This window comes from Diceros bicornis, chromosome 22 (assembly GCF_020826845.1).
Source record: "Diceros bicornis minor isolate mBicDic1 chromosome 22, mDicBic1.mat.cur, whole genome shotgun sequence".
Classification (NCBI taxonomy): Eukaryota; Metazoa; Chordata; class Mammalia; order Perissodactyla; family Rhinocerotidae; genus Diceros; species Diceros bicornis.
The window spans coordinates 29472469-29497292 of NC_080761.1; the positions used below are offsets into that span (position 1 = coordinate 29472469).

The window sequence follows — 24824 nt, forward strand, 5'->3', positions numbered from 1 at the left end:
GAGGACTGGTTCATATTCAGAAAAGGCTATTAGAAAAGAAAGAAGAGCTTCTAATCCGGATTGATAAAGAGCGCCTTGCTTTCTCTTACTCTATCTCTCCTCTCCTCCAGACAATCAATCTATAATTTGTCTTCCCAGCTCCACTCCACCACGGTTCAATGCTTCCCCAAAAGATTTGTTTACGAGTCATTTCCCTGTTTTCAGGAGTGAGGAAATCACCAAATCATGAGACCCAGCAAAACTACAGAAGGCCCTGATACTTTCAATTGTCTGTTTCAGATCCGGCACAGAACATGTTCCTCCTCCTGCTACTTGTGAGCCTGGGAATGCAGCTTTGTCAGACAGCAGGTAAGAAAGGACAAATGGAGGGTCTGAGAGAGAGAAGCAGGGGATGGCCCCTAGCTGAAGTCAATGATGAGAATGTGGTCCTCAGGCTGATGGCTTTCTTTGAGAGGAAGTGTGAATACTGGCAATTACAAGCACAGCAAAAAGAATAGTGCCTAGGGTGTGGTTTGTGCACACCCACGTCCCCGTCTTACAGAAACAGGGACTGAGAATATTAGCCCATCTATCCCCACTCTCCAATAAAGGTAGTGACAAGAAGACATGACCACTCAGACCACGCACCCCTGAACTGATGCAAGAGGGCAGGGATTGAGTGTCCTGAAAGGTGAGATGCAAAGCAGCTGTCCCCTTCTCTTCTAGCTGGGAGAGTAAGGAGACAAAGGTCGGGGGGACACCTAAAGGACTCCATTACTCTAAAGAGTTTCCTGCAGACATTCTGCTGATTATTAAATATTCATTTGAGTTCCTCTTTTAAAAAGCAACAGTAACAGCCATTGGTCATTCTTGCATTAATGTGGATTACTTAACTGAAAAATCAGTCTTTCTATCCTCTAAATGAATAATGAACCTTAAGGCTATGCCTTTGGATTTTGAAGAACGGAGTTCTCTGGAGGGTGTGGGTGGGCAGGAAGGAAAGTAGTTTCAGAGTTTGTTGCTTTCCTGGGAAAGGTAGTTCAGAATATTTGCGTGTGCAGTCAGGACCATGAGGGCATTATTTTGGGGGAACATCAGAAGGTCAGAGAGGAAGACAGAGGTGGGCACAGGAGATTAGGTCCCTGATGATAGCAGCCCGAATCCCATGGGAAATCATTCAACATTCTGCCTTTGATAGAGAAAGAATAGCTTCTTGGGCACTGAGATCCTTTTGAAGAGCTTTTCTCTCCCTTCCAGGTGGTCCCAAACTGCTCTTTACCCAGTCACATTCCTCCCCCTCCCTTGGGCTGCCCAGCCAGGTCTGGTACTAGAAATGTCGACTTGGGGCCATCCTTGGAGAGACCCCAATATTCTGCTTACTCTAGCCCTGCCCCTGCAGTGCCAGCTGAAGGAACCCTTCATGTTTCCTTTCTAAGGGACTCTGCCTAGCTGGGATTTTAGAGACATTGAAAGGGGCAAACGCCTCCTTGCTACCAAAGAGCTTCACGTTTCCATAAAGAGACAAGAAAACAGAGGGTCAAAAGAAGGGTCCAAAGCTGCCACTCCGCGTTCCCTGACTGGGGGCTCTAGGAGAAACCTTGGGAATTGTGCAGCCTCTGTGGGTTTGCAGTTTAAAAACGCTGAGACCCTGTTTTTTTGGTTTTGTTTTTGTTTTTTGCCTTTTTTCTTAGGAAAGGAGTGAGTTACTAACAAGGGGCAGCATTTTTTAGCCCTCACTGGATCTTTCTACAGAGAAAGTATCTTTCCTTCTAAGAGAAGCAGTACAAGGCAATGAAGACAAGCACTATCAGGGACAGCAACAGGGTGTAGGGATGAGAATGTACATTTACTGAGGACTGAGTCCACACCAAATACTGTGCTAGGCAATTTACGTAGGTTATCTCATTTCATCTTCACAATAACCATTTGGCAGGTTGAGGAAACTGAGACCAGAAATGTTATTTAATTTACCCAAGATTACATAGTTACTAGGTGGCATGGGCAAGCTTCCTACAAAGCTAATGTCCTTTCTACCTTACCATGCTCCAGTGATGACGGTCGTCAAATAAGGCAGACGATCCCTAACCTTCCCACTTTGGAATGCGTTTTTGGAGTTAAGTTTGATTGTGGACATATATTGAAAGTTTATTCTGTACATTCACAAAACCAAAAAATAGGTATGATGAATTATGTTTATGAATTAACCAAAAGGAAACTATAAACATATTGTATTTTGCTTTCTCCACAAACTTGGAATTCTTCTCTGCTTTCCACCATACACTATGCAGATAAGACCAGTTCAAACAAACATTAAATATTTGTCTAAGTTAGAACACGTTTTCTGCACGGGTTTTTTTTTTTTTTTTTTTTTTTTTTTTTGTCTTATCATTTCACACCTCCCTAATTAAAGAGTTTTCATTTCAAAGGTTTCTTATAGAGGCTTCCTGAGAAAGAAAGAAAAGAAAACTAAAGAATCTGAGGACTGATTAGAGTCCCCTTACTTCTGGGGAAGGGAAGAGATCTAGGATGGGGGTAAAAAGCACAATCTTATCCATTATGTTTACTAGGTTTTGGGTTTGTTGTTTTCTTTTTACAAGAAGTATGCATTTACTTGTATATTAAAAGCAATCAGCAAGAAGTATTACTAGTATTAAAAAATATAATTTTTTTAAATATAAGAATCCTTTCAAAAGCATATGAGAGCATCCAGTGCCCAAGGAGAGCCCTGGCTATCAGGGTGGCTAGACTGATGACTTCACTTCCCTCATTGCCCTTGTGCATCCCTAGACCTGCACTCTTCATTGAAAAGAAAACAAAAAGATATATAAATTGGATCAATATGATTCCTTATTACCTCTCTGTGTAAATTTCTATTTTTAAATTTTAAAAATAATGCTTATAGGGGCCGGCCTGTGGCATAGCGGTTAAGTGCACGCGCTCCGCTGCTGGCGGCCCCGGGTTCGGATCCCGGGTGCGCACCGATGCACCGCTTGTCCTGCCGTGCTGTGGCGGTGTCCCATATAAAGTGGAGGAAGATGGGCACAGATGTTAGCCCAGGGCCAGTCTTCCTCAGCAAAAAAGAGGAGGATTGGCAGATGTTAGCTCCAGGCTGATCTTCCTCACACACACACACACAAATAACGCTTATAGCAGCATTGTTAGTCATTTCAAAAAAACAAAACCCAAATGCCCATTAATGGGCGAATACATACACTGTGGTATATTAGCAAAAGGGAATATTATACAGCATGCCAATAAATTAATTACAAAAACATGCAACTACGTCTAAGAATCTTAGCATAATGTTGAGTAAAAAACAAAAAGTCGAGCACAGAAGACAATACATAGCACAATGTCCTTTTTATAAACAATACATTGCTTAGGCATATGTATTTTTAATATAAAGCTAAAAAATAGCAAGAGATTGATAAACACAATATTCAGGATGGTGATTTCCTCTGGTGAAGCCAGTAGATATACGTCATTAGTAATGTTCTAGTTCTTGGCGTGGGTGATGAGTTCACAGATGTTCATTTTACTTAATTCAATATTTAAAAATTTCTTTTTGCATTTAAACCTTTCTGTTGTAAAATATACCTTTGTGTTGTAAAATATAAAATATACAAAAGATACAGAAAACCACTTGAAACAAACGTAAAGCATCATGTTACTGTAAGGTAAACACTTTTGTAACCACCCAGGTCAAGAAATAGAACTGTGCCAGCCTCTCCAGAAACTCCTCACGTGCCCCAGCTCAATAACACCCTCCCCAAAACACTCCCCATAGCTCTATCCTATCTGCCCTTTTTTTCAGTAAAAGAAATTTTAGTAAGCACTTAGTAAGTATATGTTTTCCAAATCAGCAAATACAGATATCCCTCACTTTTATGTGGCTCTGTATATATTTCATTGGACATGCTATTTATTTAACCAGTCCTCTATTGATGGATGTTGCAGTAATCTTAATTTTTTTTTCTGAATTAACGCTTGAAAAAAATGGGTATCTCCTAAGGACTGTGATGAAAATTGAGTCTGAGTATGACTCAAGTAAACTGTTAATCATGAACTCTTTCCTTACTTGTATGTTCTGTAGATGCTCTACTGTGTTATCTATAAAATAATTTAAAGCTTGAAGTGAAAAATTAGTGGAAAACATTTTCATTTCATTTTTTAAATATGTTCTCATTTTGAAATTGACATACAGCAAAATTTACTCTTTTTCATAAAAACATCTATGAATTTTGACAAATGCATAATCATACAACCACACCACAGTCAAAATCTAGAACAGTTCCAACACCCGTCAAACAAAAACCTCTTGCCTAACTCTTAAGCCCAGGTACCCATTGATCTATTCTCTGTCCTATAGTTTTAACTTTTCCAGAACCTCATATAAATAGGATCATTCATTAGTTGCTCTTTTTGTCTGGCTTCTTTCACTCAGCATAATGCATTTGAGATTTATCTATATTGTTGCATGTATCAATAGTTCATTCCTTTTTGTTGTTTAGTAGTATTCCACTGTATGTATGTACCACATTTTGTTTATTCATTCCCCAGTTGAGGGACTTTTTGGTTGTTTCCTATTTTTGGCAATTACAAATAAAGTTGCAATAAACATTTGTATAGAGGTTTTTGTGGGAACATGGTTTTCATTTCACTTGGGTAAATACCTAGCAGTGGGATTGCTGGGTCATATGGTAAGTATATTTTTAACTTTTTAAGAAATCATCAAACGTTTCCACAATGTCTACACCATTTTTGCACTCTCATTAGCAAAGTATGAGAGTTCCAATTGTCCCACAGTCTTGACAGCACTTTGTACTGACATTGTCATTTCTTTTTAAAGATTTTATTTATTTATTTATTTATTTTCCCCCCAAAGCCCCAGTAGATAGTTGTATGTCATAGCTGCACATCCTTCTAGTTGTTTGTCATTTCTTTTTATAAGTCATTCTAATAGGTGTATAGAAGTAGCTCCTTGTGGTTTAATTTGCATTTCCCTAATATCTAATGATGATAAGCATATGTTCTTCTGACTATTGGCCATTCATATTTCTTCTTTGGTGAAGTGTTTTTTCAAATCATTTGACCATTTTTAATTGGGTTGATTCTTTTCTTATTAAGTTTTGAGAATTCTTTATATATTCTGGATACAAGTCCTTTAGCAGATATGTGATATGCAAATATTTTCTCCTCGTCTGTGGCTCATCGTTTCATTTTCTTAACAGTGTCTTTTGCAGAGCAAAGATTTTAATTTTGACGAAATCTGATTTATCAATTTTTTCTTTTATGGGTTGTGCTTTTGGTGGCATATCTAAGAACTCTTTGCCTAACCCAAGATCTAGAAGATTTTCTTCTATGTTTTCTTCTAAACATTTTACAGTTGTACATTTTACATTTAGGTTTATAATCCATCTTGTGTTAATCTTCATACCAAGTATGAACTATAGTTTGAGGCTCTTTTTTTTTTTGCATATGGATGTTCAGTTGCTCCAGCTCAATTTGTTGAATAGACCATCCTTTCTCCACTGAATTGCCATTACAACTTTGTCAAAAATCAATTGGCCATATTCATGTGGGTCTATTTCTAGACTCTCCATTCTGTTCTATTGATCTATGCATATACGCTTTCACTTATATCACACTCTTTTGATTACTGTAATGTTATAGTTCTTTTTTTTTCTTACATTTTCATTTCAAAACCTAAGACATCTTGTAACCCAAATTCATTTAAGGGGAAATATTTATTTTTGCACTTTGTCATGTCTTGGAGAAAAAAATTACTCCAGTCTTACTCCTTTCGTTGGTGTTTCCTTCTTTCTTCATCCTTCAGAGATGGACAAAAACCAAGGCGGCACATGACCATGGTGATGCTTGAGGTCACTCTGGGGCAGGGACCACACCCTGGGTCACTCCATTTAGCCCATCTTCAGCCTCCAAAATGACTTCTGCTGACCCCTGAGGTATACAAAGCAGAAAAATCAGGTTAGGAAAAGGATTTCTAAGAGACGAGATGTCTCCATGCAGTGTTCCTACAAAGAGGAGCACATACGTCAGGAGCCAGAGTTTTCTGAAGATTGTGGCTGTGCACAGCAGGCACCCCCCCCCCATCCCCTTCAAGTATATTAGGTAGAAAGTCTGAAAAACTTAAGCTTCTGTTGTTAAATGGAAAAAAAGTATAAAATTAGCTTAAAGAGGAAGCTATCTTGGGAGATAATGCAAATAATTTGTTTTGTGTTTCCTGGAGATGTGACAGGTGCTGACTCTCATTGATGTCTGATTGCAAATAAAATGCAAAGTTCCCCCAAGAACTTTCAAAAAGGCTCCAGTATTACTCAATCCAGCTGCTTTAATCTGTCTAAACCTGCATGCATGAATTCTTCATGCCCTGGCCAAGTCCTTTACCTTTTAATTTAGTCAAGAGGCCCAAATGAATGGGAAAATCTGTTTTGTCTGCTTAATTTCGTAGTCATGAAAACTTTCCGATTTTCTCCTTTGTCTGATACCTTCAAAAATTCAATGCTAGATTGAAGCTTAATTTAATGACCATGTGGCGTATGAAACAGAAAACAAATGTCTGTTTTTTTTAGCATAAAGTTGAAAAGTATACCTATCTCTTTCGTGGATGTAGTATATACATGCCAGTGGATATACAGTCATATCTGTAGAGTTGTTAGGAGTACAGGCTTGCGAGATACAGAGATATGAATTTGAAATCCAACTTCAGGAGCTACCACTCTTTGACCTTGGGCAAGTTGTATGACTTCTTTAAGCCTCAGTTTCCCCATCTGTAAAATGGGGATAGTAACTCCTACCTTGCAGAGTTTGGGGAACAACAAATGAGATAATGATGTAAAGGTTACCCCACTGCTTGGCTCATTGCGTTTAATAAATGTTAACTATTACTCTACTTGCCAATAACAGTCCATGTGCATGTGAATCACCTCAACCTTATTAAAATGCAGATTCTGCCTCTCTAGGTCTGGGGCAGTGCCTGAGACTCTGCATTCCTAACTAACTCCCAGGTGAAGCTGAGGCCATTTTGAATGGCAGGATGATAAAAGATGTTTGCAAGTACAGGTGTTTTATTTCTCTAGTCATTGGTTTTCAATACTGTCTGCACATTAGAAGCTCCCAGGGAAATTTTTTTAAAAACTCATGCTGGCCTCACAAAAGAACTAGAATTTGATTTTAAAGGATCCGAAGTGGGGCCTGGGCATTAATGTGTTTTAAAAGCTGCCCAGATTGACAGCCAAGGTTGAGGCCCTCTGCTTAGTGATTCTAATGTGCAGCCAGGCTTGAGAAAAACCTCTTCTCAGAATTGTTTGCAAGAGTGTTTTGGTTTCCTCTGTAATTTACAATAAATAAGAATATTTTAGGATTTCAAAAGTGTGTCGCATTTTCTAAACTCCTCATTTTATATGGGGTAATCAAGCTCAAAGCTTGGCATGTCTTAGAAGCTTTAATTAGGGCAAAATTAAACCAAATAACAATTAATCTTCCAGTTATTCTGAGCTGCTCAGATGCTTCATACATGTTTGCTAATTGCTAATTGCTCTTTCCTCTTTTGAACATTAGCTGAAAATGTCACCTGCCTGAGAGGTAGCATACTCTATGCCTACAACTCCTGGACCCATAGACTATCTGGGTCGAGGGGAAAAGCAAGTAGAAAATGGATTTTTGTTAAAGGCCCAGACAGAAAAGAGGGGAGTTCTGCTGTATGCTACGGGGAGTTCCAGAGGAAGTTACAGGCGTTCTCTCTCTCATGAGAAGAAAGCATAACTGTGGTAAATAAACTTGCTATAAATTCAATAGAGACTGCACCCAAGTCCTCTAACTAATTCCTGTTATAGTGCAGACTCAGCAACTAACCTTCCTTGCAAGCCCCATTTCTCTTCCCTGTTTCCTGTTCTATTGTCTGTAATAAAAGAAGAGAAAGAAGTAGTATGAGGAGAGTAAAAGTAGTATAAATTCCTGAACCTGGTACACAGAAGATGGTTAACACATATTTGATGGATTAATAAATAAATAGTATTCTTCAGGGTGGAATGGATTTGGTGTCAGGTGGCTCTGTCTTAGTTATAAGGGGAATTAATAACTCAAGTATTTGGAGACGATTCCCATCATAAAAAGATTTACCCTTAAGAGTGTCCTATTCTGGAGACCCAGGTGAGAGTTATTACAAGTGTTCAGTGGATTCCACAAAAATGGAATCATGTAGGAAATTCTGAAGCACAACATCTCTCTGCACATGTATCATCCCAGAGTCTTCTCAACCTGGCCAGGCAGGTGCAGGTGTAATTAGCATTGTTTTACACAGAGGCACTCATGTTATAGCTCTGCCCCTGCTCCCATCCTGCACAAAAGGATGCTGGGTGAAAGTAACTCCTTTCTGTACCGTAGATCTCTGCTGGAAAGGCACATTAATGTTCTAGTTGTGCTTGCCTTGCCGATCTTGGGCAAGCTGCAGTTTGATGAAAGGAAAACAGAAGTGAATACGGTTAGGCTGATCCTTTCTTGCTCCCTCTTCTTCTTTCTGTCATTTATTTGCCAAGTGCTTAACTGGAACTTAGTATGGACTGGGCACTCAACCTGGTCACTGCTTTCAAACAAATTCAAACTGGTCACTGCCTTCAAAGACTTGCAAGATAGTAAGAGGAAAAACTTGAGTCAGAAGAGAATTGCAATGTGAATCATTCAAGCAACAGAAAACCCAAAATTACTTATACTGTGAAATCTGTTGCCCAAGGTGGTCAGGAATGGGCTGTCCTAGTTAACAAAATATTGTGGTTAATAAAGAATGGCCACGCGTTCCATGTATGGATTACCACTTTCCCAAGAATTAAAACATGGTACAAAAGAAAGGAACCAAGGTTTGCTGATGGCCTACTGCCTGCCAAAATAAGGCACTTCACATGTGCCATTTTGTCTAGCTGTCACCACAATCCTGAGAGGTAGCTATTAACCTTGTACCTTGACAGATAAAGAGGCTGAAACTCATAGAGGTTAAATGACATGTTCAAGATCAAAAGGCTCATAATCCTGATACAGTCAGAATTTGAACCCAAGTTTGTCTGTCACTAAATCCTATACTCTTTCCATATTGTGTTTTACATGGAAATAACTTCTAAAATAGCATCTGCTTAGACACCACCCCCAAATATTTGTTGAATGGATGCTTTGACTGATTAAATTAATGAATGAGGGCCGGCCCCATGGCTTAGCAGTTAAGTGCGTGCGCTCCGCTGCTGGTGGCCCAGGTTCGAATCCCGGGTGCGCACCGACGCACCGCTTCTCCGGCCATGCTGAGGCCGCGTCCCACACACAGCAACTGGAAGGATGTGCAGCTATGACATACAACTATCTACTGGGGCTTTGGAGGGAAAAAATAAATAAATAAAATCTTAAAAAAATAAAAATAAATTAATGAATGAATGAAGCAAGTTCTACTGAACATCATTCTATCTGATCTGTCATGATTCAGAAGCTCCTTCAAGATCTTGCTGTACCTCAGTCATAATGAATATCCTTCATTATGTTGAAAGCAGCATAATTTTGTACAGTTTCTCATACTTTATTCATGCATCCACTACCTTCATTGGTTTTGCCATGTTTGACCACTCTTTATGCAACTGTTTTTATAGAATTCTTTAAATCAACTCAGCTTTATTTTTTTAATAAAACGGTATATCCCTGTGGTAAACGAATGACCAGTATCACTAGCTGTGGGAAATAGAGGATATGAGCAAAAATAAATACAATGAGAGTAAGTGGTGTTATTAAATTCTACCCAGATACCATTATCTACCTGGGAGCCTCCTGTTTTATTAAAAGGAAAAATAGCTAGTGTTAGAGGTGTGAGGGTCTAGTTGCAAGTTACACATAATTTGAAGGATTGCAGTAGAATTGAAAAGGGAATAAATTCCTCTCTGAATAATCCAATTCCCTTTAGGCCTGGATTCTGCCCTATCTAAAACCATTTTGCATACTTCTAATGATACGTGCCTCATATTTTGGGAAATACTCTTTCAGTGGAAACTATAGATATTGAAGTGAAACATCTGAGTGGCTGCGAATTTTATTAACTGTATATCCTACAGTGAACCTCTTGGAGCCAGTTTCCTCAACTATAAAAGGGTAATGATAATATATATTTCATGGTCATATTTTCAAGACTAAATGATATAGTTATAAAGAGCCTGGCACATAGTAGGTAATACCCTAAATATTAGTTCCAGTCTTCTTTCCCCTTGTTGATAGAAAAGGAGAAGCTTCTACAGTGGGCTTGTATGATGTGGTGGTTAAGACTACTGGGTGGTTTGTATGATGTGGTGGTTAAGAGCACTGGTGGTTAGGGGCACTCAGGATTTAGCAATACATGGATCTGAGCCTGACTGTGCAATCTTAGGCAAGTTGCTTAACCTTTCTGTGTCTTAGTTTCATTCTTTAAAAAGAGGATGGCTCTGGGAAGACTAAATGAGATCATGTGTTAGCAGAGGCCTAACATACAGTAAGAACAAGAGATGGTTGTTTCTATTTCTATCACTGGTGAGAGGAGGGAGTATTTGGAAGAGAATAATGTAATTTGATCCATATGAAGAAAATGAGCCTGGATAATAGGTGGCGGGAGGGCAATCAGCTGCACAGGTGGGGCGTGTTGAGAGGTGAGAACTACCTCAGAGCAGTGGCTCAAGAATTCCACTCTTGCCCAAACTGGATCAGGCAAAGGACAGAAAGCAGCCCAAGGGATTGCCCAGATAATGACAGGAATCTCCTGGGAAATGGGGGTGGGACGGGTCTCCTCAGCTCCCACTCTGTACAGAACTGAACTGTGAAGGCAGACAATGGGAGAATGTCTTGTTTTCTCTTCAGCTTTATTCATAGTGACGGTCCCTAAGGAACAGTACACGGTAGACTACGGCAGCAACGTGACCCTGGAGTGTGATTTTGACACTGGAGGTCATGTGGAACTCACAGATTTAAAAGCCAGTTTGCAAAAGGCGGAAAATGATACATCCTTGCACAGTGAAAGAGCCACTTTACTGGAGGATCAGCTGCCCCTGGGGAAGGCCTTATTCCACATCCCCCGAGTCCAAGTGAGGGATGCGGGGCAGTACCGCTGCCTGATCATCTATGGGGTCGCCTGGGACTACAAGTACCTGAGTCTGAAAGTCAAAGGTGAGTAGCTTCAGGGACTGGAATCCATGGAGGCATCTCTTCAACCCAGGACTTGTATTAGCTGCAAGTAAGAGAAGCCCACTAAAGCTAGCTCAAGTAAAAACTGGGGGGATAGTCATAAAGAGACAGAGCTACCTTAGAGAAAACAAAAGTATCTGCCCAGAAATATTTTTTGACATCTGAGTATAAAGCAGCTGAGGTGATGGTATACAGGAGTAGGAGTTGCAGGAATAAAAGGGGTCTAGAGGAAACCAGGAAAATGAATCCCTGAAAGGCAGGGGGGACCAAAGATAAATTTGCCTAATCCACAATTCTTCCTAGAAACAACCCTGACTTTATTATTAAGCTACTCTTTCAGAGTCCAGAGTTTTTTAAACCATGGTTTGCCATCCATTAATCTCAATTTAGTGAGTAGCAACCAGGTGGCTGATTTTTGCCCAATAAAATGAATAAACCAAATGAATGGAATAGGTCAGAGTTCATCACATAGTAGGGCTGAGTGTGGTTTTGTGAAACTCTTATTTCAGAGGGGTGTATGTGGGGTGTGTGTGTGTGTGTGTGTGTGTGTGTGTGTGTATTGGCTCATGGTGTAAACTTTTTCTCTCACTGAGTTATAGTCTAAAAAGTTTGGAAAATACTACTCTAGTTCCAGGCTCATCTATTGCAGATGAAGCAGCTGAAGTTCAGAGAAATGAAGTGGGCCCCCTGACGAGCCCAGTTAAGTCAACAGCTGTCCCCATTCCTCTGGTTCAGGGCTCTCTCCACCACAACCTGGGCCAAGAACCTAAATCTGAAGAGAATCTTCAAGTTCTTATTTGTTCTGGGAAAAGTCATTTGAGGAAAGACAAGTAACAACTGTAAAAGAATAGATTTGGCTCTGTTCCTTGGCTTGTGATTTCAGCCTTCATTGACTTTCTGAGTTAAACTATGCCAGTTTTTTCCTGTCCCCTCCCTATTCCACCCATTAGGCCTCAAAGGATCTGTTCTGTCTTCTGAAAGTTCTGTGTATTTTGGTCCCTAAAGACCACTGACCTTGGCAGCAATCATGTGACTTTATGATCTGGTACAAAGAAGGACAAACTAGAAAGATTAGACATAAGGGTGAATGTTGTTTTCACCTGTGACCTTGAATGGATTATTTCACCTTTAATAATCTCACATTTTTCTTATTTGTAAAAGGATAGTAATAGTAGCACCTACCACATAGGATTATTGTAAGAATTAAAAGAGATAATGGACATAAAGAACTGAGCGTGTGGTGAATGTCCAGTGATTTGGTTAAAAGACTCTATTATAGGGACAGTGACCTCCTCATACCTCAATTATCAATGAGTCATCAGGAAAGCTATTAGCCTGGATATAACTGCCTTCTATTTTTAATGCATTTCCCACATCCAGGCATCAGCTGGGAGGAACTCCAGAACATTGAAGTTCATCTGAGTTCAATTAACAGGAAGAAAGAGGTTTATACATTCTCATGAACTTCTAACGTACTTGGGTATTTGCAGCCCTACATCACTGCCCCCATGTCTGTTGATCTCTATTTGAAAGCTATAATGCATCTAGGGTCTTTGGGCAATTTAGGGCCAGTTATCCCACTCTTTCTCTCCAGCTGAGGGCTGCCCCTCATTCCTGGGAAGACACTCTGCCTGCTTCCCCACCTAGACCAGGGATGGCTCAGGTGTGGAACAGATTTATTCCTTAAATCTTAATTATTAATTCTTTAAATCCTTAATGGTCTTCAAACTAGGGTATATGGGGGTCACAAAGACTTTGTAAGGGATGCACAGGCACACGCAGTTTTAGGAAATGAATTTCTAGATCTTCATCTTCCCCAAGCACTTTTCCCCCAAATTGAGTGTGCCTGAGAATGTGCCTTCCAGGCAAGGCTCTTGGAGTTCCCCTAAAATACTTCCTCTTTTATTATTGCTTTCTCCCACTTCAGAAAAAGCCCACCTCTCACCCATCATGAATATAGTACATTGTCCCGGGGTACAAAAACCTCCATAGTGCTAAACAAAAGAGTGACTGGAAATATTGATACCTTATCAAACTGTAATAACTAACAAATCCTTTTCAAATCAGATAGTATCAAATTCTCTGTTTCAACACAATTGAAAGAGGCTCTAGCAGAGTTAATAGCTGACAATAAAAAATGAAGTAATTTTTGCCATATAAGTCATAAAACATTCAAAGAATGAAATGGCATTACTATAATAAAACTGCTTACATTCCCACGTACTTACTCATATGAACAAGATTCTTTAGCTCTTATACCTACAAAAAATGAAAATAGAAATAAAATTGATACTGAACCTTGTCTTATTCCAACCATAAGTTATAGGCATCCTTAGATTCACGAGCAAATTGAAAAAGAGTCCCATTCATCCCATTAAGAGATACATTTCTAGTAAATTTTTATCTTTATGTTTAATAATTATCAATATTCAGACTATTTTACATTTTTATTTTACATGTGCTGATAATAATGGAAATTAGATTTCAATGCAGAAGAAAACTTTGATCACTTAAAGCCTTATGGTCACAAGAAAAAAATTAATTTCAATAGCTATCCATATTTTGTTGTTGCAAAGAATCATAAGGATAGTCAATAAAAGAGCTTTCATATATGTTGCATTAGGATAAAATCCTGTAGAAAAAGTGGAATGGGAACTGAGGTTCAAGGAACAAAAAGGAACAATGCAAAGCTCTGACCATTAGAGAAGAATTTTTGTATGTATTTTTCAATGGATGGTGGTGTGTATAAAAGACACCTTCTTTGATATCTAGATGACATTGGATACATATGGAAGAGTGAAATAATTGTTTTACTAAAAATATAAAAGTCCATAAAATGCTAAGCAACATATATTTTCCAATACAGAAACAACGAAAAACTTGAAAAGAATCAACTTAATAAATATGTGAGAGGGTGCACACTGCATCACAATTCTTTTAGGAGGAATGCAAGCCAAAAAAAAAAAAAAGTTGAAGATAATTACCTAAGAATATTCTACCTTGTCTCTGAAGGAATCAGGGGAAATCTGGGGCCCCAGTTAGGATTTGCTTAAATGGAATAGGACTAGACGCAGGAAGTGCTTTTACCTTAAAATGCCTGATCTATGGCATAAACCTAGACAATGGGTTTATAGCACCTTCTCTGATGTTCAGGCAACAGTTTGTATTAAATACAGTGAAAAGAGAACTGATTTCAAAAGCACAGGGGGAAAAATACTAGCTAGACTGGATAGTGAGTCTAGAAGAGACAGTAGTAATAAGAGGCTACAGTTTCTGAAAAGCCAGGTTGCGACTATAGGCTGTGAGTAATCTGTCTGAGGAAGGGCAAGAAGGGTGCCTGAAGACAAGAGCACAGTAGCCCAGAAAGGCCTGGAGAGTCCAGGGATCTCATGGAGGAGCTTGGGCTGAGAACTGGCCTGTGCAAAGGCTCCCAGACAGGCACAGAGCAAATACTAAGAACAGAAGGGCCGAACCAGCCTGAAGGCCCGGGCAGGGCGTGAGAATGGGCATGGGAGAGAGCCAACACCCGGCATGGGCTGAGGCTTACAGAAGTACTTCAAACCAAGAAAAAGGCCCAAGATAGACAGGAGTGCAACTTCAGCAAGTGGAGGAAGGAGGCAGTATGGCTTCCATTTTCTCTCACAAGAGAAATGGCCTTCACCCTAAGAAGAGAAGACAAAGGGCATGGGGAGGAAACAGCCCAAAAGAAGCAACGCAGCAGTGAAAAGATGACTGTGGTTTAGCCTCTAGGCCCAGAGAAAGCATTTGCTAAAAGAACTTACTGATGGGGCTGCCTGTTTTCAGTGTCTTTTCTCCATTGGAGAAACAGAAGGAAATAAGAAAAGCTAAGAAAACAATGTCCTGAAGTTTGAAGGTGGAAAAAGCTCCTGGGAATTACAAGCTGTTTAGCCTAATGTTCCCCTCCAGGCCATTTAATAGATGAACTAGGAGCAATCCTAAAAGATTATTTCAGTGATTACTGGAAACCTGCCTGAATTCTCTAAGACCAAGGAATGTAAAACTACATTTTTTCACCTTCGTTACTGTCATGATGATAATAAAGCAGATGAACTAGTAGCTGTGTACAGTTTATTTCAGAAATGATAGAGTTGCCAGTAACATGTATCAGATTGACAGAGACAATCAGGAAAACAGAAACCATTTAATCCAGTGGAAACTGAAATCTGGAAATAGTGATTCTTTTGATGGAAGAGACTGAGAAGCCAACCAGGGAACAGGAAAGCAAATTAGTGATTTGCAATAGCAGAGAGCTGCCACCACCGCTGGGCTGGAGGGAAAGGAGGAAGGCAGGGGAGCCCAGGGGCCAGAGTCTCTTGACAGACACTGGAACCCCAATGGGCCTATCCAGGGAAGAGATGCAGCTGCTGCTGGAGAGGCCATTATACGCATAGGGCGTAAAGGAGAAATGCCCTAAGTTCTCCTTATGCTCACCCTCCAGTCTTCCTATCTTGCCCTCTATTGGCTATCAAGAGCCTGGGGTACACAGCCTACAGGAGTCAGCCTTCCCACAGTATAGAGCAGAGAAGAAAAATTGAAGGATGGATCTGAGGGCAGGCAGGTCCTGGACTCACACAGTGCACATCTTGTGCACAAAGTGGTAAAATGTAGGATGAATAATAGTATAGTTGACTGGATCTATAACAAAATGAATGAAACTAGTACAGTCAAGTGCCACATAACGACATTTCAGTCAACGATGGACCACATATATGACAGTGGTCCCATAAGATTAGTATCATATAGCCTAGGTGTGTAGTAGACTATATCATTTAGGTTTATATAAGTACATTCTGTGATGTTCATTCAATGATAAAATTGCCCAACAAAGCACTTCTCAGAATGTATCCCTACCATTAAGCGATGCGTGACTGTAGTTGTTGACTCAGAGCCAACAAAGGGTGATTGATGGTCTTGGGTCAACCTGGAGACAATCTCCAAGTGCCAAGGGGTCTGTTATAGCCAGCCTAGCTGGGCAGTAGATCATTTATGTAAGAAAATTGATCTTATGACCTTAGGCTGTATTAAAACCCTGTGTTGAGCCTAAAGTGTGCTCAGCGCATAAGTAATTAGTCACACTATACTTTGTGCTGCTTAGATAATATCTGGAATATAGGTTGTGTGACATTGGCAAAAATAAATTAAATCCAAAGACCAGTATCCAGAACTGGGTCTGAAAACTGTGTCCTGCTAGATACAGTGGAAGAAAGCAGGTACGTTTTACCTAGAGGTGAAAAGACTATATGGAGTCTTGCCAGTTATCTTCAAATACGTGAAGTGTTGCCTTATCATATGGAAGAGCCAATAATAATTGCTAACACCAATTGAATATTTATTATGTTCTAGGTGCCTAACTCATTTAATCATCCTAACACCCCTGTTAAGGATAAGTATTATCGCATCCATTTTATAAATGAGAAACCTGAGGGCTTGACAGGTCACGTAACCAGCCCTTGGCTCACGCCTAGTCAAAGCTTTCAGAATCTGAAGCCCACGTTCTTAACTACTATGCTTACCATAGTTGTTTTACTAACCAGACAAGTACGAATGAGTTGAAGCTACAATGAGACAAAATTTGAATTGGCATAAGGATGGTCTTCCCAAGGAGAGTTAACTTTTGTCTAATCATGGCAGTGACTGCTTCTGGAAGTAGAAGCTTCCATTCACAGATATATTTAATCAAAAGTTAGTTATATAGGAGGTAACAATATCAGAAAAGAACTATTATTAAAGGTAAAAAGGGACATTTCATAATGATAAAAATGTCAATTCGACAGGAAGACATAACAATCCTAAATGTCTATATATCTCTAACAATATAGCTTCAAAATAAATAAAACAATAATTGACAGACCTAAAAGGAGAAATAAACCAATCTACAATTACATTTGAAGATTTCAACTCATCTCTATTATAACTGGTGGAACAAATAAAAAAGAAAATAGAAGAGTTGAACAACATAGTTAGCCATCTTGACCTAAATGGCATATATAAAACTTACACTCAACAGCTGAAGAATACACACTATTTCCAAGTACATGTGAAACGTTCGTTAAGATAGTTATCTAGCAAAGTTGCTGCAGAATATATTTCTCATTAAGTAGGAAGTTGGGCTAGTTGAATTTTAGCATCAATTTCACCTCTGAAATTCAAAAATGTACTCATCTTTTCCCAAGAATATCACTCTCAGTCCAGCTTCCCCATTGTGTGTTGCTGATAAGGATGCCTCCTCAGCCACTTCCCAAATACAAAAGAGGCTGTGGTGGCACCTTCAATATTGTATAAATAGGATGTGGGCTCCTGTCCCTTCCCCAAACCTTGCTGATTCTTTTGGTTGAACATCTCTCTCCTCTGATCCCTCATTTCTACATCCCAAGTCAAAGCCTCAGCCCAGCTCCGATTCCTGGCCCTCCTACCTGAAATCAACTCTCAACTGGCCACTAAGATCAGCTTCTTGTCCCGAGCTACCCTGAGGGAACAGGCCAGACTCTCACCCACAACACACTTAACCTATGAATCCATTTATTCTCCTCCATCCCCACAAAGACCCCAGAGCTTACAGAAATAAACTACAATATAATAGGGTGAAATGATTATAAGAGGACATCAAACCAAGGGAAAATAAGTGTAGATAGATAACATAAAACGAGAGATAAAGTGAGTACTCAAAATGTATGCTTCAGATACTGTTTGATTGATAGAGGTAGACCAAAATTTGGCTCCAAGGAGACTGGTGCGTCTAATCAGTTCAAGGCCTTCAGTAGGCTGCTTCAGATCCTGATTCTCCTATATTCTGCTAGTTCTGAGTGCTCTTAAGTCCTCCAAGAAAACAAATTCTTCTTCCTGAGTATGTTGCTCCATCCCTAGACTTTTGCAACTACGTAGAGAATCATCTTTTTATAATGATTCCAGTGCAGAATTCAGAATACCGTGGCCATGAAGGGCATGAGTTCAAGGCACTCCACCCACCCCGCAGATTTCAGCTTTTCCTTATTTACAAAATAGGAATATGCATTTTACCTACCTCATAGGGCACTTCATGCAGTTTTAATGACATAATATATGTTAAGGGGATGGAGTCAGGTTTTAGAGCCTCTCACCCCTGCTCCTTTCCCAGTTCTTGACTAAGTAAGATATACCCAACTCTTGACTATTTTAGGCAGAATCTAGGTTTTTATTTTTTTTCCTCCTAATCTCAAAGAGAACAGAGGAAAGGAGGGAGTGGAAAGTCAATTTTCTCTTGAAGATATTAGAAAAAACACTAAAGAAAGTGAGATATGGGTGTTATCTAGTGATTTTATTTATCCATCCTCTCTCCTATCTCAGTCCCAACTGCGAAATAATTTACGTAATACATGAAGCCACCAAGTATGGTGGTGTAAAGCACTGTTGCTCTATAATCAAGCTTACAATGTGCAAATATTGGCTCCACCAGTTATTAGTCCTGTGACTCTGGGCAAAATATTCAAACTCTCTATCTTCAATTTCCTCCCACAAAAATCTGGAATATCAGCAATGCCATTTTTACTGTGTTGCAAGAACTAAATAACTTAATGTGTGTATAATAGCATGATATCTAGGACAAAGGAAATGTTTAAAAACTTAAAACTATTATTACTTAATATTGATAGTGATAATTTTATTCATTTCACATGGCATTGAGTACAGAGCTCTACAGGAATCAGAGAAGAAAGACATTTCTTTTTCTTTCTATTGTCCAGCTTCCTACAAGAAAATAAACACTCACATCCTTAAGGTCCCAGGGACAGATGAGATAGAGATCACCTGCCAGGCAGAAGGTTATCCCCTGGCAGAAGTGTCTTGGCCAAATGTCAGTGTTCCTGCCAACACCAGCCACACCAAGACCTCTGAAGACCTCTACCAGGTCACCAGTGTTCTGCGCCTAAAGCCACACCCTGGCAGAAACTTCAGCTGTGAGTTCTGGAACGCTAATGTGAAGGAACTTACTTCGGCCATCATTGACCCTCAAGGTAAGAGCTGCCCACCCTTCCAGTTCTATCAATCAGAATTCAGGCAAGAAATAGATGACACACTCAGAACAAGTAATTTGAGGAGAGTGTAATAAAGGGACTGTTTATGAAGGTGTGATCAGGATTTAGCGAAACTACTAAGGATAGTGCAAGCCCCTGGGGCTTCAACAGCGGGGGAGCAATTACCACTGTTGGAGAGGTTACTGGAGCCTGGAGAAGAGAGCTGTAGAGAAAGCACCACTTGACAGGAGCTGTGGCTGCAGTAGAGGGATGTTGCCATCTGCAGCAACTCCAAAAGGTGGAAGCTAGGTGAATGAATATCCCAATCTCCTTCTCTTCCCACCCTCCAGTCTCCTGCTGGTGCCTCCCATTGGCTGAACCCAGCTGGAAGTCAGAGAACAAAGGAGTCCACTAATATGGACTCAGGGCTCTCAGAGCTCAGAACAGAGTGTTCAAGTATAGAGAATGGATCTGAAGAGGAAACAGAAAATATCCAGCACAAAAGCCAATCATGATGATTCAGTGCTATTAGTCAGCAGGATTAAATATTACTGCTGGCTTTGCCAAGTGGTTATGGGGATTTCCAGGAAAACTGGACTCCTACAAAAATCTTTCAGAGCCTTCGCTGGCTATGCTGAATCCCATACTTTAGAACTTCATACACCAGCAAAATTTCAAACAATTTTGGGAGTCTGACAATTTTTTATTTGCCCAGTAAGAACATTTATTTGCTAAATAAGGGCAACTAACGTCTAGTATCACAATTATTTCATAAGACACAGATCATTGCATCACCAAGCCCATATGTTTCCTATTGCTCCTGTAACAAATTACTGCAAACTTCGTGGGCTTAAGACAACATAAATTTATTAGCTTACACCGCTGGAGGTCAGAAGTCCGAAAAGGGGTTTACTGGGCTCAGATTAAGATGTCAACAGGATTGCAGAGGCTCTAAAGGGAAAATTTATTTTCTTGTTTTTTTCAGCTTCTAGAGGCCCCCTGCATTCCTTGGCTCATGGCCCCTTCCTCCACCTTTAAAGCCAGCAATTGCATTACTCAGACCTCTGCTTCTGTCATCACATCTCTGTCTTTAACTTTTCTGCCTTCCTCTTCCTTCTTTTAAGGACCCTTGTGATTATATTAGATGCCTCCCTCCTACCTCAACCCAACAATTCAGGATAATTTTCCTATTTCAAGGGCCTTAATATAATCACATCTGCAAAATCCTTTTGCCATGTAGGGTAACACATTCACAGGCTCCAGCGATTAGAACATGGACATCTTTGAGGGGAATAATTATTTGCTGTAATACCCATAAAGGATATAACCTCAGAATAAAGGACAGTCCCTAGTACTGATTAAATTTGACTTTATAGAAAATTCACTAGGTCATCATTATATTTCCCTTTTTTCCCTTTGTCTTAGTTAGACAAAATAGAGCCTATGATAGGGACTTGTGTGGCATGCAGGTGGTGACCCCAGGGAGCAGAAGTGAGAGGTTTAGGAGATTAAGACAGGAAAGAAGGAAAAGCAAATGTAAGGGTGCACTATCAAAGTTGTTGGTGTGGGCGACCAGAGCTCAAATACTCAAGGATCACCTGAGAAGTTTACAGATGGCCTCCTAAGATGTTTACTCAAAGGACTCCAGGCGGGAGACTAATCCATCTGCTTTCACTCCCTGTGGTTGACAGTTGTCCCTAGGAGTGTGAACTCCCTTCTGCTGTGAGCTGAATGAGCACGCCACAGCATCTGTAGCATCAGAGACATCCCAGGGCAGAAAGCGAAGTACCCACTTGAAGTGAATCACTAACCCTGAAGTGAGTCGAAGCCTACCCAGAATTCTACTTGATCTGTGGCTGAAATCAGAGGTGAAACTGAGAGGAGGTGAGGCAGGACTACAACAGTCTATCCCTCGCACTGCTCAAGTCTACTCCTGCCCTACATTAAGGCCAGTGTCTCTGAGCCTTCAGGCAGGAAAGCAGACACAACCTTGGCAAAAGATTTCATATACAGGAGTTCGTGGAACAAGCCACAGATCCTGCTGCTGCAATTGATCCCAAGCCATAATTGATATTTGTTATCTCTCTCATCCACCATACGTTCCAGATTTCCCTCACTCTGCACTCCAGGTGGAATAGTTTGTTTGCCTGGGGGTGAGGTATGAGTCAAACTGTTAACCCTGAGAGACCTGAGCCCTTAGTTGCCTTGCCCTTAACAGACTGAGGTTACTGCAGTTGCCTTTTCCTTGTAATTACTGGGCATGGAAGTAACAAGAATCAGAGAATCAGTGGATCCCTGAGTTCCAGACATAGTCTTCCTTGCCTCCATTTTGTAGCGGCATTCATGTTCTTCATGGTAATCAAGATTCCTTACTCCACCAGTACAATAATTCTTTTCTTTGCCTGCCAGTCCGCCAGTGGGTAGAGCTCAAGCTGACGAGGCAGTAGCTATAACTTTAGATGCGGTAGAATATATCCCTTGGTACAACATCCCTCAGTAGACACATTTGCTGCAAGGAAGCTGGACCTTTAATCCAGTAGAGCCTATATTTGTGGAGATGAGAAGCAAAAATCCTACAAGTGGGTCACTGGAAGAGGGACTATCCTTCAGCATTGGGAGAGCTCTGGCACAGAAACAGCACATGGTTGAGGCGAGATTGTCAGGGAGAAGTGAGTCAGAACCCACACAGAACCATCCATCATTCAGCCACATTCAGCCATGGCTGAAATCAGGGCGGGGACAGACAGGATATGAGTTGGAGCATCAGAGATATCTGCTCTATCTCAAATTAACGTCAATTTTATCATGGACTAGCACCAATCCACAGACCAGAATGAGAACTTTGAAGTGACTCAATGCCCATCTCATTATTAATTTCCTAGTATTCTCTTCTGGAAAAAAAAAATCCTCCTGATACAGTTTTCAGAGGCAGCCAGCTGCGATGTCATCTCTAACTCCTCAATTCCCCACTTCCTCACCTATCCATACTTCACTACCCAATTCCAACACTAAAGTTAGCCCAGCTGCTTTCTAACTAAATTGTTATGGTAAAGTGAGGAAGTAAAGAGAGGAGTCATGCTAAGGATCTTGATAGAAATAAAGATATTAGAAACATAACATTTTTTGGGTCAGCTTTGGGTAAAAATAGTGAATTAGGCAAGCTGGTCTTTCAACATTCTCTACCTCTCTTTTTGTCACAGCTAAGAGCACCAGACTTGTCACCTTACGAAAAGTGAGCTATAACTAATGCATACCAGAGCTTTAGCGGCTCAAATATTAACAGTTCCAGGGGAATTAATTTTTTCCTGAAATTGTTTACTCAATTATCCCTGTTATGTGGAATTTCCTGCCTGGTTAAGCGTAGATCAGCAGTTTGGATGAAATCTGGTTTTCTAGAAGGACACTTATATAAGGATATTTGCAGGGAAATAGGGGCCTGGGTAAGGTGAATTTGGAAATAACTAGAACCTACCCTTTGCACCACTGATTACATCAGTGTTTTTTTCTTTGTGGAAGGGCCAATTGACCATTCCTCCAGAGGACTTGAGGCTGTGAGAAGTCAAGAGTGAAGTAAGGTGGCCCCTGTCTCTCTGGGAGCCAACACAGCTGACTAGTCAACAATCATGGGAGCGGCCTGTGAGGTCTGCATCAGAGCTCAGGACCTTTTTGTTACTCATGAATGCAACTGGCAAGGAGATGGAGAAATCTTTGTGCAGTTAGAGATTCTCAACCTAGTTTTACCCATCCTTCCCAGCTTTGTATTCTCCTACTATCCCTGGACATGGAGCCTCTTCTCTGGTCAGCTCCCTTTCCTCTCCAGGTACTCTCTGAACTCGCTGCACCTCTCTCACCTCCATGACTTCTTTGCTCAGGCAGTTTCTTCCACATAAAACATCATTATTCACCCTCTTCTCCAGCTCCAAGCCCACCCTCTCTCCAAGGCACCTCAGGTAACTCCAGAGTACGAGGGGTCTTTCCCTCATCTTGTCTCCTAAGATGGATTACCTGTACCATTTCTTTGTTTGCCTGTGACTGTGCTTTTCTCTTTCATTGCTATTTATTTTTCATGTATTTTAATTGTTCACATGAGTCTTCTTTATACCCAGACTAAAGCAAAAGCAGAGTGCTCTTCCCATAATAAGTGCTCAATAAATGTCAGATTAATGGGTTGGAGACCATGTCTTGGATGACTCTGTCACATCATCCTAGCTGCCAGACTGTGTGGACAGAAAGATAAGAGCAGTCAAATGATCCCCCAGCTTGTGGTATAAATATCAGCAACAAAATAACCAAAGTCACACATCCTCCCATGGGTTCCTTGTTTCTATTTCTCAAAGGCATTTTTGAATTGTCTATGACTTTCCCCTTTGTACTCATTCTCATAAATTGAGCTGCTCACTGCTGACTTCTGTGACCCACCACAAGCTTCTCCAAAAGTCAATGAATAAAACAAATACAGCAATGAGAGTCTGGGGGTGGGAGATGCTCTTAAATGGATGTCTGAGCATCCTAACTTTCTATCAGAAATTAAGGAGCAATGAGATTATTTTCCTTTTGAAATAGGGTTTCTCCTGCTCAGCCAGTTGTTGCTGTTTCATTAGGAAATGTAATGGGACTGGAGCACAGGAAATAACTATACCAAGATCCTTATGGGGTTGGCAGAGAAGCCCTCCCAGGAGACCTAGAGGTGACTCTCTGGCAGTGGTCAAGAGCATGGGCTCCAAAGTCAGATGGACTTGAATTTCAAATCCCTTTCTGCTACCTACTAGCTTTAAGAACGTGAACACACAACTGAGCCACCCTAGAACTCAAGTCTCTCATTTGTTGAATGAAGGTACATAATGGTAGATACCTTATAGTGTTATCATAAGGATTAAATGAAATATGCTTGTCAAGTCCTTTGCACTCAGAAAGAGTGGAAATGGGGGGGAAATATGGAACCTCTAGCAAGAGGCATGGCTTCTTGTGAGTGCCTGGGACTGTGGATAAGGATAAAACATAGACTTTTCCCTTTGCATCGTCATATCATTGTTAAGTAGCATGCAATTATTATAAAACAATTTAGAAGAATACGTATTAGGATATAGGCTAAGTTGCCATAACAGAGACCTCAAAATACGACTGAATCAAGATAGAAAGATATTTCTCTCTCATGTAATATTCAGAGATATAAGGTGATTTAGAGCAGATAAGTAGCTATATTTCGTAAAGTCATTCAGTGATTCAGATTCTTTCCATCTTGTTGCTCTGCCACTCAGAGGATGCTGTCTGTTGAACTGTCAAAGCTGGGTCATGGCCACATCCATGTTTCAGCTCTCAAAAAGGAAAAGCAGTTGTGGAAGACACATCCAACGTTTTAAGGCCAAGACTCAGAAGGCCCATTCTGGTGGCCTGAACTTAGGTAACATGGCTGGCCACACCTAACTGCAGCGGAGGCTTGGAAATGTAGTCTTCAGAATCCATGTGTCCAGCTAACAGCCTAATACTAGGGAAGACAGGGAGAATGGATTTAAGGGATAAGCAGCAGTATGCCACAAGGTAACTAATGACAGGGAAGATCAGGCTAGGTGGGCTAGGTAGACAGATGATCAGTTCAGCCCAACAAATCCTTAATGACACCTTTCATGTAGCTGGTAC

General features: G+C 40.5%; 1 protein-coding gene across 1 annotated transcript in view; it reads left to right on the top strand.

The window, feature by feature from the left end:
• Positions 1-24824, top strand: part of PDCD1LG2 (programmed cell death 1 ligand 2) — a 56743-nt gene that overhangs the window by 12843 nt on the left and 19076 nt on the right. Inside the window, exons 2-4 of the mRNA XM_058565312.1 lie at positions 280-348; positions 10855-11160; positions 18918-19187. Coding sequence (XP_058421295.1) covers positions 294-348; positions 10855-11160; positions 18918-19187 — 631 coding nt within the window. The 5' untranslated portion in view covers positions 280-293. The remainder of the gene's footprint in view (positions 1-279; positions 349-10854; positions 11161-18917; positions 19188-24824) is intronic.